Source organism: Phycodurus eques, chromosome 12 (genome assembly GCF_024500275.1).
Source record: "Phycodurus eques isolate BA_2022a chromosome 12, UOR_Pequ_1.1, whole genome shotgun sequence".
NCBI lineage: Eukaryota > Metazoa > Chordata > Actinopteri > Syngnathiformes > Syngnathidae > Phycodurus > Phycodurus eques.
This window is the reverse complement of record NC_084536.1, coordinates 9,881,277-9,894,649: the sequence shown is the minus strand read 5'-3', so window position 1 is coordinate 9,894,649 and position 13,373 is coordinate 9,881,277. Positions and strand designations below refer to the sequence as shown.

Below are 13,373 nucleotides of genomic sequence, written 5' to 3'. Positions count from 1 at the left end.
TAAAAGTTAGATAAACATTTCAAGGATTCACAGTAAGAAAGGGCTGTGAGTGCCCATTCATCACAGCTTTAATATCTGGGAGTTTTTATAATGTATGGGAACGAATCGGTACCATTTGCATCCCCAGGAAATGAATTGTATAAATGAACGATGAAATTAACTCTAAAATGTATATATTTTTTCCATTAAGAAGCATGTCTTGCTCATTAATCTCATGACATAAACTACCTTCAACACTAGAAAAATAGCATTTGTTGTCCCCACTTCCTAAAATTTTACATTACCGTGAAATATAACTTAGAAATGTAAATTATTTTACTCCTAAGCCAAACTATAGCAACCTTAAGTTGTTGTTGTTGTTGTTTTTCTAAATTAATTTAACTAACACTTTGTTTCTCAGTCCTACCCCAACACCCCTCTAAAAAATGTGGAATATTCCACAAGTCACATGCTCAACAGGAAGCTGCATCATTCAGATTCCTGCAGGCCATGGCAAGGCCAAAAGCAAGTTCACTCATTTATTTTTCTGTATATTTGATAATATTTCAACTATAATTGGGGGGTTAAAATCTCAGCACAGTCCTATTAACTAAATTAGCTTTTTTATTTTGTTTCACTATGCTATTAGCACAAATGCCATGTGGCATTATTTCATGTACTGTATTTCCTAATTCTATGCTTAAAACTAATTTAGTTTTACTAATACTAGTTTCAGTACATAAAAACAATGACATAAAAAAATAAAGTTCCCTGAGATGGGCCAATAAAAAATTTTAGTTATTCAAGATGTGTAATATTGGAGTTTTAAAAAGAAAAAAAAGTTTATTTTGAGAGAGTAACAACAAGCAAATGGCACTGATTTGGTGGAATGGCCAGTATGATTCAATCCTCTGTATGTTTGGTTCATAACTGTAGAATTGGCATTTAATGTTCTTGAAAGGTGTGACCGCTGTCAGTACAGAACATCACATACTGTACATAATGTAGCACCTGAAATGTTGAAATCACACTCGACTGGGAGGTGGGAAACCGACATGAGACTTACCGCACGATACTTCATCAGACATATCACCGCAGTCATCCTCGCGGTCACAGAGCCACACCTGAGGTATGCATCGGCCATTCTGGCAAGCGTACTGGTCAGTCTGACAGGACCGGGCTGTGATAGAAAACAAAACAAAAAAATTTTAAAAGAAAAAAGGAAAGACCCCCCCCCCCCCCCCACGTAATTCAATCCCAACCTGCATAAATCATTTTAAGATGTAGAGAAGAAGCCTAATGATCACTATATCACTGGGATGTCAATGTCTGCCTAGTGCTTTATCACTCGATCATTCAGCTGCAGCTCAGAAGGTCTGACGGCCTTGGGAAATTATGCCACTAGATGTGCTGACAGCTACATGCTGCACACCACTGGTGGACACCCACAGACAAGTCCGCCACTGATATCTTGTTGATGTGGAATATACACGTCAATCTAACGACGAGGGGACATTCATCACCTGTTAATACGTGCTGATTGATCCTCCAAACTTATATCACGCTAGAGAGGGATTGTTAAGGTCATTGGAGCTAATGTAAAAAATGTGACATTGGAACTCTATTACGTCAGTTGTAGTGATAAAAATTCCTTAAACAGATTATGGTGGTGCCTTGAGATAGGAGTTTAAAATTTGTTCCATGACCACACTCGTAATTCAAAACACCAGTATCTCAAATCATCTTTCCTCATTGAAAAGAATGGAATTGCCACTAATCCATTCCAAAACCAACCTAATTTTTTTGAGGAAAATATTGTACATTCTAAAAACTGAGTAATAACACAATAAAAGGAATGCAAAGAATTAACAGTTTGTGCATCATGATTTAATGATTCAATTCGATTCACTGTGAAGCACCTTCTGGTGTGCAGTATAATACAGTCATGCAGACACCAATGGATAAGAATAGTTTCAAAAATACTGTGATTCAGTAAGCTGCTTTAATATTCGTAATTTTTTCGTAGAGGATAAAGAATCTATGCCTGTGAGAGTTGTTTGTCAGTCTACATGTGTTGCTTCAATGTTTGTGTGCAAATATCATTTGCTTAAAGATCTACAGTATAACACTGTGACTACTAATGCTAAGTTTTAGCCTGTCACTGGCATTTAATTATGTGTCGCCATTAATCTAAAAGGGGCCTTTTTAAGGCAAAGTTACAGTATGCGGAAATACACAACATGTAGTTCTCTTTGCGTTCTGTTTATTTTGACAGCAAACCACAACTGGGAGCAGCAATAAAAAGTCTCATTTTTGAAGAATTGTTCACTATCTGCCAAACTGCTGCTCGTTGTGAAGTCAGTTGAGTTCAGTCAGTGCCACCACGCAGTGCTCTTATTTAAAGTTCATGTTCGCAAGTCAAAGTAAAAAATAGGGCAAATGACGGCTCATATCTCGAAAAACCCGTAGGTCGGGTCACTCATATCGCGCGGCACCACTGTACCTATTTTCTCGATAGTACTGTTAAGGACACTCACCGAACACACCATTAAGTACACCTTCACTGTAAAATGGGAGTAATTTAGCACTTTCATGCATAAAGGGAAGCCACACGGCTCACTATAAGGCAGTAGTCGAATAACATAACCAATACTGGCCGAAATGATCTCAAATTTTAATGAGATGTTAATGTCGGTTTAATGTTTTACTCTATTTTTCATGGAGAAGGATGGCATTCACACGCAATGAAAAGACATGGCGGTATGTGTGTTAGAACAGAACTGGCCCTACCCAATGGTTAGTGTTAGTTAAATAATTTTTATCATTGTGGGAATAGATTGTTATATCCTACTATACTGGATTTATAATTGTTGTTTTTTTTTTAAATATTTGGGTTACCATATCTAGGTACACGGAAACAGAAAAATACACACCTGAGCATGTGATGTTGGCCTCATCCTCGTTATTCCCGCAGTCGTTTGTCCCATCACAAAGCCATTTTTTTGGAATACAGCGGTTGTTTTTGCATTTAAAATGATCAAGTGGACACGAGTGGTTGTCTGCGAAGAAGAAGATGCATGTGAAGTATACAACATAGCAAGTATCGGTCAAAACTGTGGACATAGGCGTTCTCAGTCAGCAAGTGTGTCCAAAGTTTTCTTCTGACCGGTACTGTATACAGAGTGGAATACAGATGACGAAATATAGCAAGAAAAATACGAGCTTACAAATCTATATGTTGTATAAAACATTGTGTTTCCAGACAGCCTCCATAAATACAGTATATTCTTTATTTGCTGTATACATGTGGCAAATTGCAACCATATGTCACACATAGAAGCCACTGACAAAGGGTCAGGCTTTGCGAGAGCGTTTAGAGTGAGTGTGGGTTGGTGCGTGCAGTAAATTCACGTGTAAAATGTTTCTTTTTCACATCCCGGCTTTGTGACCAGTTTGCATAATTGAAATTCTTTGCTTTCTTATTCCACTTATGGAGTCAGTGTGCTAAATAATATTACACTAATAATAAAACTAATAATATTACATATTATGTGCAACTCGTATATGAATACATTATATACAACCAATAATTTTTTTTCAATGGGTAGGCATGGAAGAGGGTGTCGCCCAGCTTGTCTGTGAAATTCAGGTATTTAAAACACTTTAAAAAATAACAGATCCCAGTAGATGGTGACTTTGCATTGGATGGATTTGAGATCAGCTCAACTTTTGAGCCGAAGATAAAGATGAGAGGGTGAATCTCTGCTTGTCACGTTGATTATGAGGGAAATAAATTTGGAAGTCGGACATGTTTTGGCGCTTCACACTCGAACAGAGTGTGTGTCGCACTAGGTGGTAAAATATTTATCTGTCCTAATTGTGACAAAAGACGACGCAGTTCATGGACTGAATGGGAAACGGCATGTAAAAATGCCACTTGAGCCATGTGATGAGTCAGCGTTGCACACATTTCTTCGTATGAAAACCCCTTTTCTCTGTCTTTTTGTTGTTGTTGTTTTAAAGTTTGAGGTGTCACAAAATATTAAAAAATGCTACTGCTGATTACTAAAGAATATTAAAACGTAGAAACAAACAATTTTATATGGTGAAGGAAGAGAGTCTGCTCTTTCTTTTGGTAGTTTTGGTGCTTATATTGTCACAGGACACAATATCCTGCTTATCTCGAAAGATCATTCAAAATGCTCTAAAACCACTGGCAATATGGGGAACTCAGGTGTGAAATGGTTCGCAGTGAATTAGTTCATCAAAGGTTCCCTGAAAGTTTTTGCGTCATTATCATTGTATAGAGAGATTATCTGATACAGCTCTTCCATTGAATCTAATTTGCTTGTGCAGGTCTGGTGACTAAATTAAATGCAACACAACTGACCAATAATCTGCATGGCAAAAAAACATTTCGATCAAACTAAAAGGAAGAACAGCTGCAAAACATCCTTATGTTAGTGCTGACATTTAGAAGGATAAAGGCTTAAAGTATCTAACATTTTGCTGCTTATTTCTGCACATGTAAGTAGGTGTAGAAACAAAATGAACAACGCTCACAGCACGTGTGGATTTCCTCATCACTGCCGTCGAGACAGTCGTCGTCTCCGTCGCACTTCCAAAGCGCCTGAATGCAGCGCTGGTTACGGCACTGGAACTCCTCGCTTTTACAACGCTGTGCTTCAGAAGCACCTCTGGAGCCTGCTGGGGGAGACAATAGTGGGGCAAAATTAAATGGAGGATTTCCATGAAGAATTGGTTTAGTGAACATTATTGTCACAGCTATGATGTTGTAAAAAACATGCTAATAATGTGTTATGACCTCATTCATAACCACTGGGATTTGAATATACGCTATGGAAACGCAGTGGGAAGATTTGGCCTCCGTATAAATAAGTTGCTCAACTGATTTGCATTGGAGAAGAGGCAGCTATTAGTTGCTCTTTTCCCAGTAGAATGGAAGGATTACAGCGCACTGGGAAAAGATGATTTTAAGCCTCTTGCTCTGTCTGACTCATTTTCCTCCCACCTGCACAGGTGACATTGTTCTTCTCCATAACCTGGTTGTCAGCGCACGCACACACTCTGCCTCCTGGGATGGCAAGGCAGAGGGTACCACAGCCACCATAATTCAAACTGCATGCGTTGTCACCTGGGAACAAAGAGAAATATCCTAAATAAGGTGTTGTACTAATTTAAACTCGCTGTAAAGTGATACAAAAATTTCTTCTACATTTGTTACATCACGGAGGAGATTGTTGTTAACAATTTGAATAGTCAAAAAAAATTGCCAAGTGTATAAAATGTGGCTTCAAAATCATGAAATATCAAGTCACGTCAGGAACACTGTCGACATGTCCGCTGAATGCGCTGAAATCACATTCCGTTCAACTGTTAATAAAATACACTTCTTCAACCTGTAAAAATGGATACATCATCATCTAGCATCTTTCTTTTGCCGACCCATTGTCTAACTACATGTTTACGCTGCAAAAATATATCCGCTTAAAAATTGAATATTTCCCACGCTTTTCCACGCTGCGCAACGAGGCGCTCTAAAATGGCCACGCCAGCATCAAGCCACAAGTTCACACGCTGGCTGTCACATCGGACTTTTTTCACCCTCTGTGACGTACGGACACTCATGTCAGACAATGAGGCGCTCTCAAGCGGACACGCCAAATGACTATCCAATGAGAAGACACATTTTTGGGGTGTTGGCGTAGTTAGCCAACTAACTGTACACTGGAATTGTGCCCGATAACTGCTGATGCTAATGAAGACTCTCATTGGGCCCGGTTTTTGGACATATCTAAAAAAAATCAGGAAAACTGAAATGCCCACCCCAAAAAACCCAGCTAAATGCATACATTGTTCTCAGTCTTTGCACATTTTCTGCAATTATGTTCAAATGTACCAGTATTACATGTTCAAATAAAGTGCTTAACTTCAGAATAATTATTTGAAAAAAAATTAACAAAATACAGATAATACTTCATGTTTTGATCATATGCGTAGAAGCAAAATCATGCATTGTAAAAATGTATTATACAAAGGTAGAAGGCTTTTCCAGAATTTTGAGGTGCACTTTGGGGGTGCGTATTATACATGGGTGTGCATTATACACGAGAAATTACAGTATAATGTATTTAGAAACAAATCTCTGAATTCACTTAAAGGCTTTGTGAGGTCTGAAGTGAAATATCACAGGCTCAGTATACATTCTGTGAAAATTAAAGATTGTATTGCTAATTATTTAATATCTTATCCTAATATACCCAAGTTGGATGTCATGGTATCTCAAATCCCAAGAAAAATAAAAAAGTAATAATAATATTAAAAAACATTCCTGTCAAGAGACATGGCAAGTTTGCTTGTGGGTGAAGATGGAAAATAAATAACCATCCATCCATTTTCCATAACGCTTATCCTCACTAGGGTCGCGGGCATTCTGGAGCCTATCCCAGCTGACTCTGGGCGAGAAGTGGGGCACACCCTGAACTGGTCGCCAGCCAATCGCATAGCACATATAGACAAACAACCATTCACACTCACATTCACACCGGGCAATTTAGTGTCTTCAATTAACCTACCATGCATGTTTTTGGGATGTGGGAGGAAACCTGAGTACTCGTAGATAACCCACACAGGCACGGGGAGAGCAAACTCCACACAGGTGAGGGCGCATTTGAACCCGGGTCCTCAGAACTGTGAGGCAGATGTGCTAACCAGTCGTACAACGTGCCGCTGAAAATAAATATATGCAAGGCAACGTATTTTTCACTAAAACAGCACAGAGACACCTGAGGAAGTTATATAATGTTATTGGATTAGTACAAGTCCACTAATTATTCTAAATACATTTAATATACCGTGTGACATTAAAAGTGGAGATATGTTTTCGCATGGTGCATTAAGTATTGCGGCCAAAGCACTGGAATTCTTCAGAGGAAAAACACTGCCTTAACAACAGAGTATAATAGTGCAGTTTATGTTGGTTTTAAAGCTGAAGCATCATTTTATTTATTTTATTGTATTTTATTCAAATTTTATTTAAATGTTATTTTATTAAAGGGCACACATCTAATCGTTTATACGCCTGTTACAGCAGAAAAAAGAAACGCATGCTGTTCCGGATCGGTTCCATTCTCCATTGTCTGCTATATCCTTTACCTCTCCTATCTGCTCTTTTCAGCTTCCTAACAGCGTGAATCCATCATCATTTGCAGTCGAGTGAGGAAGCCTCGACCACCCTATATACTGTAACTTCACAGAGTGGAGGCTCAAGAGATTTCAGAGTGTCTGTCATGCCATGTTATGCCTCGGCTTACAATGCCAACTTTGTTTTCAGTATGCGTATATGCAAATGTTTGGGTGTTATTTAAGTTTTGCACTCTTAAATAACTTTATGCTAAGTGGTCATGATGCATGGGTGGGAATATACAGTGACTGTCATATACTGCCCTGCAGTTCTATTATGGTAGCCTGGAGGGCTCTTCGTGTCCTCTCTCTCTCCCCCCTCCCCTCTCTGTTTTCAGCACCTGTCTCCAATCAGCCTCATCAACACCGGTATTTAAGCCTGCCTGTTCCAGGAAATCCTCGCCAAAGTATTGCAGCCTCTCCTAGCGGTACCACGGCCCACCGTACTCAAGTTAGCCAATTAACTCCTCGTTCCCTTTTTAACTCTTGTGTCTCCTGGTTCCCAGTGCTCCCCTGTGTTCCTGACCCACGTCATTACTGCCACCAAGCCAGCCGCCTGTTCTGTCCACTGCCTGCCACCTGTCCACGCCGCCGCCTGCCAACACATCCAGGACCACCTCCATAACCTTTGCTCAATAAACTGTTCGTCATTTTACATCTGCCTCCGCCTGCTCTTGGGTCCAGCTACTCCCCACATGTGACAGTGACTTTGACATTTGTGAATTAAAATTTATTTGACGGGCTAAAACCAATCCCTCAAGCAATTATATTTTATTTTATAGTATAGTCTTATACATAGCCCGCTAGAATCGATCTGGCCCTCCACTGAGCAGCAACTGAATCTGTAGTAATCTCGCAAACTGTAAAACAGTTTACTTGAGGATATTTAACATGATATTGTTAACAAATCAGAAATTGGCACGAAGAAGAAAATGAAGTAAACCAGTTTTGTTCCTGAGATTTAATTATCTTCATTCACAGGATGCTGTGAACACATTTTTTTCTTAATTTCTTCGACGGAAATACAGTAGAACAAAAACCAAAACAATATTTCCCATAGGAACTAATGTAAATCCAATAAATCCGTCCCTAACATCCAAAAATATTACCCACAAATACCTTTCATAGAAAAGAACGTGAAATAAATATAAATGACTAAGGAAATGCATAAATATACATTTAACATCCTTTTTACCTTTATAAAAGACTCTTGACGGCGTTTGGAAAATGATGCGGAGGGGAGACAGAAGAGGAGAGGTGTCTCGATAGAGAGATAGCACTATTATATGTGCGGAAGAGGACAATGCATAATCGCAACGATCCATGCGTGAGTGGAGCATTATCATTGCTCTTCACCGGTGTGGCATCAGACAATGTGAGCAGGTACCCTTATTAAAAACAAAACGAGCTGGTGATAAACACGAGCAACTTAAATATGTCCACGGACCTCAGTATCTCTCTGCCTGTGCCGCGATCAAATTCACCAAAATCGCAGTAGACCAGAAGTCTACATTGCGCCAGTATTTCAGGACTTTCTGCCACCAAATTGTCACTCCGCCAAACACATCTCCACTCTCACTGTGTCTGTACGCCCTGATTGTTCTGCCAAATTGGCAAACGCACAGCAAGCCTGGCATGAAAATCAGGATACAGCAGCATTTGCTTCTCGCTGCATGAAAATAAAGCCCTTAGTGTCTCAAACTCTTGTGAGGAGGTGCTGTATCCCCTAAAACATCCATGTCTCACCAAACTTAAAATTAGCTGATAAAATATAAAGTTGACAGAAATACAGACAGAGGAAACACAGAGACAGGGAAAGTCTGAATAGTAAACAAAAGATTGGTAGCATAAAAATGGCCGATACATCCATGATGAAATGTGAGGAGACGACAATTTCCCATTGGCTCAAAAAGTCATGCATGCACATCGTGGGATGCTTTGTGTGGGTGTTGTATTCCAGGGGATGAGTGGCTGAGTCACAGGCAGATGAGTTTGGTCCAGATAATTTTCAACTGTACTAAAACAGATGAACACAAACTGGGACAAGAATTATGTGGGGAAAAAAAATTTTGAAAACCGAATCTTACGAAGACTGGTGCATACAGAAACAGAGGTTCCACTGTCGTTTTGTCACGTCTTTGCATTTCCAGAAAATAACTATATATACTATTCTGTAAAACCAAATTATTATTAGTTGTAGTCGTCGTAGTACTTGTCAGTTGCTGGACTTTGGACAACCGTACTTTAGTGCTTTCCGTGAATGATTTGCATTAAAACAGTCTGTGGTAGCTTGTTCAGGTAAACTACATTTGAATTTGCTCTACCAGTATAAGAAACGTTGGTAAACGAATACTTTTCTCTGTTAATCAGAAATAAGCACTATCATCTTCATAAAGGCCACACTTGTAATACAGTTCTTGTACTGGATGACCTTAGATTGGTCAGGTGTACCTCATGCTGTGGCCGGTGGGCAGTGACTGAATGTGCGACGACAATAAACGACTGAGTAAATGCAGATTAAGGTTTGATGTTCTTGTCTCACGGATGTCACATTATTGCGGTGCCTCACAACTCAAGCAGTTAATGTAGCCTTTAATGATGTCATTGAACAGTACAAGCCGCCACTATCCCTCCCACACTTTAGTTTTTGGTGTTGTTTAGAGTGGAAAATGGCCACTGACTGCTCATATGATGGTGCAGTATAAACTATAGTCAATATTTGTGAAAGGTGAATAATAATAACTGGTAATGACGTATTGACAAAAGCAGGGCAAGAACTACCCAGTTTGTTCTGTATCCAATGTTTCAGTTTGAGGTTATTTATTATCTTTCACACACGACTGGGTTGCCAATTTTTGGATCTGACCCTTGATGTTTTCTAATGAACTTTCCGACCCAGTATACTCTGAGAAGACCCACGCATCGCTAATATCTGGACATAGTAGAGAGTCGGTCACTATGCAGTCCAACTGTGACTGTGTGGGTTGTTACGGTTCAGTGGCACAGGTTGAGAAGAGTATAAATGGGAAAAGCAGCCAACCTTGCTGACTTTGTGCGTCATAAACTCGCAGGCCAAATAACGGCGGTCTCTCACTTCGCAGCACATTGACATCCCCAGTGGACAAGTCCAGCTGGAAGACTGACGCGTTCATGTACTCCGTCCAAAAGATAAAATTACGATGATGGGATATTCCAAAAGGATGGTTTAGCTCTTTTCCATTGTAGACCACCTGTAATGGAAAGCAGACCAACGCTGTAATCCAAAATATTGGAGATGTAATCCAAGAAAATAACATCTCGAGGTGGGTTGAGATGTTTGATGGGATTCAATTGGGAAGATTATTGTAGAGAAATTTCTGATCGTAATAATGTTAGCATTGATTAAACATGTTCAAATAGCAAACACTAGCATAGTTGAGCTTGGACCGAAGGGTACATGAAACATTATAGCAATAGACTAGTTTAGACAGAACAAGTTTCTCCAAACTCCAAAGTAAATACTTACCATTCGTCCGGTCCCGTTGAGGTAAATCTTTTCAATGTGATCATAATAGGCGTCGCACCAATACATGATACTGGAGCTGTGGTCCAGTGTCAGGCCATTGGGCCACAGCATGTTTGTGGTGACAAATATGCGGCGGTTTGAACCGTCCATCCAGGCTTTTTCTATCCTCCCAATGCTGTCATTGACCTCATCCTCTTCCCAGTCTGTCCAGTACATCCAACTATAGCAAGATCACACAAAACACAATCAACTATTGTGAAATATGACACATTTTCTTCAAATTTCATAAATTAACAAAAAGTTAAACTACAGCGGTGCTTTGAGATGCAAGTTTAATTTGTTCCATGACCATGCTCGTGACTCAAAAGACTTGCATCTCAAAACATCTTTCCCCATTGAAATTAATTGAAATGCAAGGCTTGAAAGGAATTTGTTTTGTACTGGAGTGACATCGCTCACCAAGGTTTTTTTTCTGCAAACCCTTGGGAATAATAATTCCCATCCCATACCCTGTTTTGATTCCAACAGAGAACACACCCTTGACTGCTAAATGCCAAATACAACCAGTGGTTCAGAATACTGAGTTTGATTTCACAACAAGCAGATCCCGAAAGAAATGTGAATAAATTGGAACCAAGATTTCCCTCATGCAAAACCATAAAATTAAAAAATGCTGGCAAAGAAAAGCGCACATGTTGCAGCGTCGCAAATCGCTCAGGCTTATCAAGTGAAAAAGATGCTTCACTGCATATCATCACATCATGTATCCCCGACCAGAGGTTTTCAGTGCGGGTTGTGCATCCCAAGGTCGGAACTCACAACGGACTTGTAGTGTTTGAAACGGGAGTGGGTCAAGGATTTGACGTGATCTGTTTTCGAGTAAGCATACTCAGGGGATGTGTTCCTTTTGAACGTTTGTGAGTGAGCCATGTGGCGTCCTGCTTCTCATCACTGCATCACTGATAGAGGGACGGCTAAGGGAAGATGAAAGAGAATCTGAAACTGATGTGAATGACGACACTATGTTTCCAAGTCATCTGGATGACCCCATGAATTATTCAGTGCACTTGATTCACACACAAACACGCGCACACGCACATGCACACGTTTGCATTAGGCTGCCATTTTGGGCGCTACATTGTTGTGATCTCTGAATACAACACTGACCGCATATTTCATATGGTGCCTGTCGTGAATGAAATCCACAACAAAAGTCAGCAAATTGGTTTCAGTACATTGTGAAAGTGTACAATATCCAGTGTTAGGTAGATTACTTTGAAAATGTAGTTTTTAGTTGTTTTTTTTAAAAATGTACAATTACAAGTTACTGTTGATGATAATGTTATAGTAGTGTAACTATTTCAATTACTTTCTCAAAGTATTCTGCCTTTTGTGTTTTTTTTTTTTATCATTTTATGTCATTTGGCATTTGTTGTCCTTCGTGTGGACCCGTGGTGGACTGTTTACAGCGGCAGTGTGTCATTCATTGGAGGAGAATGTCGGTGATTGCGCCTGGTTGCGCCCTTTTGGCAGCAGGTTTGGAGCAGCACCATTTCTGAGGAGGGGGATGTCGGCCCTATTCGACTGTCATCGCTGGATGCGTTTGGCGCCTTGTTTAGGCAGCACTCTTGCAACAGCCGCAGAAATGTCAGAGCTGGTGGAATGCCTACGATGGAGCCCTGCGACTAGATGGGTGGTGAGAGGAACTGTGCTGAGCGAGGAGTGTCTGCAAAGTGGCCGGGAGGAGTTGAGGAGTGATGCGGAGCCAGATGGGACTCGAAATGGAGACGTTATTTCTGTATGTATGTTACTCGAAAACGGACGGAACAGTTGCTTGGTTACTTTGAACTTTGCTATTGGCGAATGGAGGTTATGTCATGTATGCTGTGATCGTTAATATAATATAATCAAGGAGTGAAGGGAGACTTCCTTTTTCATCTACTTCATACAACAAAGAGCATGGATGTTTTATGATTAGCAGCATATCGAGTCCCTGTCGTCGAAATGCATGGGTGCAATCATTGAATGGGGCGGTCAATGGTCAACAGCGTCTTAAAATACCCACAATCTTTCCTTATTGTCACCTCTTTTCTTTGTGACCATCTGCTTGTTCTTTGATAATCATGCTATGTTTTTGTGGTGCACTGAAAAATAATACAGTACAGTATTATTATATGTGGAGCCTCAAAACCGGATACAGATTCACAGTTTTTTCATTACAATGCATGCGCAAGTGATAAATCATTACGTGTGCGGCCAAGCGTGGCCGGCTGTAATTGTTTTGCAACGATGCACTTTATTTGCTTTCGGCCATGTCGCCCGGAATGCACTACACTACCAGTCAGAACTTCTGACACACCTTTTCATGCTATTGTATGATATAAACCAGTGCTTAGCAAACAGGGGTCCGGGAGCTGTAATTAGGGTTCCTCAAAATAATATGCAATTAATTATTTAGAATGTATCATTATAATGTGCATACTTACATATTGGAACTGGCACACCAATAAAACAAACATACTAAACCAATTACTCCTCCCTACCTTAGCTCTGGACCAATTAATTCATTCACTGCTGTGAATTTTTATTTGTCAACTGTAAAAAAGCCAATGACTCGAGCCCTGCGGTGAGTCAGCGTTGCTCACTGCACATTTCATAGTTGTATGTCTGTAAATCACTATTTTGC

General features: G+C 40.0%; 1 protein-coding gene across 8 annotated transcripts in view; it reads right to left on the bottom strand.

Annotated features, from left to right (window-relative positions):
- Positions 1-13,373, bottom strand: part of lrp1bb (low density lipoprotein receptor-related protein 1Bb) — a 341,490-nt gene that overhangs the window by 161,511 nt on the left and 166,606 nt on the right. For 5 of the 8 annotated variants that reach the window (XM_061691330.1, XM_061691337.1, XM_061691332.1 and 2 more), the window contains 6 exons: positions 10,688-10,907; positions 10,223-10,412; positions 5,012-5,134; positions 4,543-4,686; positions 2,913-3,038; positions 1,046-1,159 (listed from right to left, as the gene is read on the bottom strand). In XM_061691330.1, coding sequence (XP_061547314.1) covers positions 1,046-1,159; positions 2,913-3,038; positions 4,543-4,686; positions 5,012-5,134; positions 10,223-10,412; positions 10,688-10,907 — 917 coding nt within the window. The remainder of the gene's footprint in view (positions 1-1,045; positions 1,160-2,912; positions 3,039-4,542; positions 4,687-5,011; positions 5,135-10,222; positions 10,413-10,687; positions 10,908-13,373) is intronic. The other 3 variants (XM_061691331.1, XM_061691333.1, XM_061691338.1) reach the window with 1 other exon arrangement.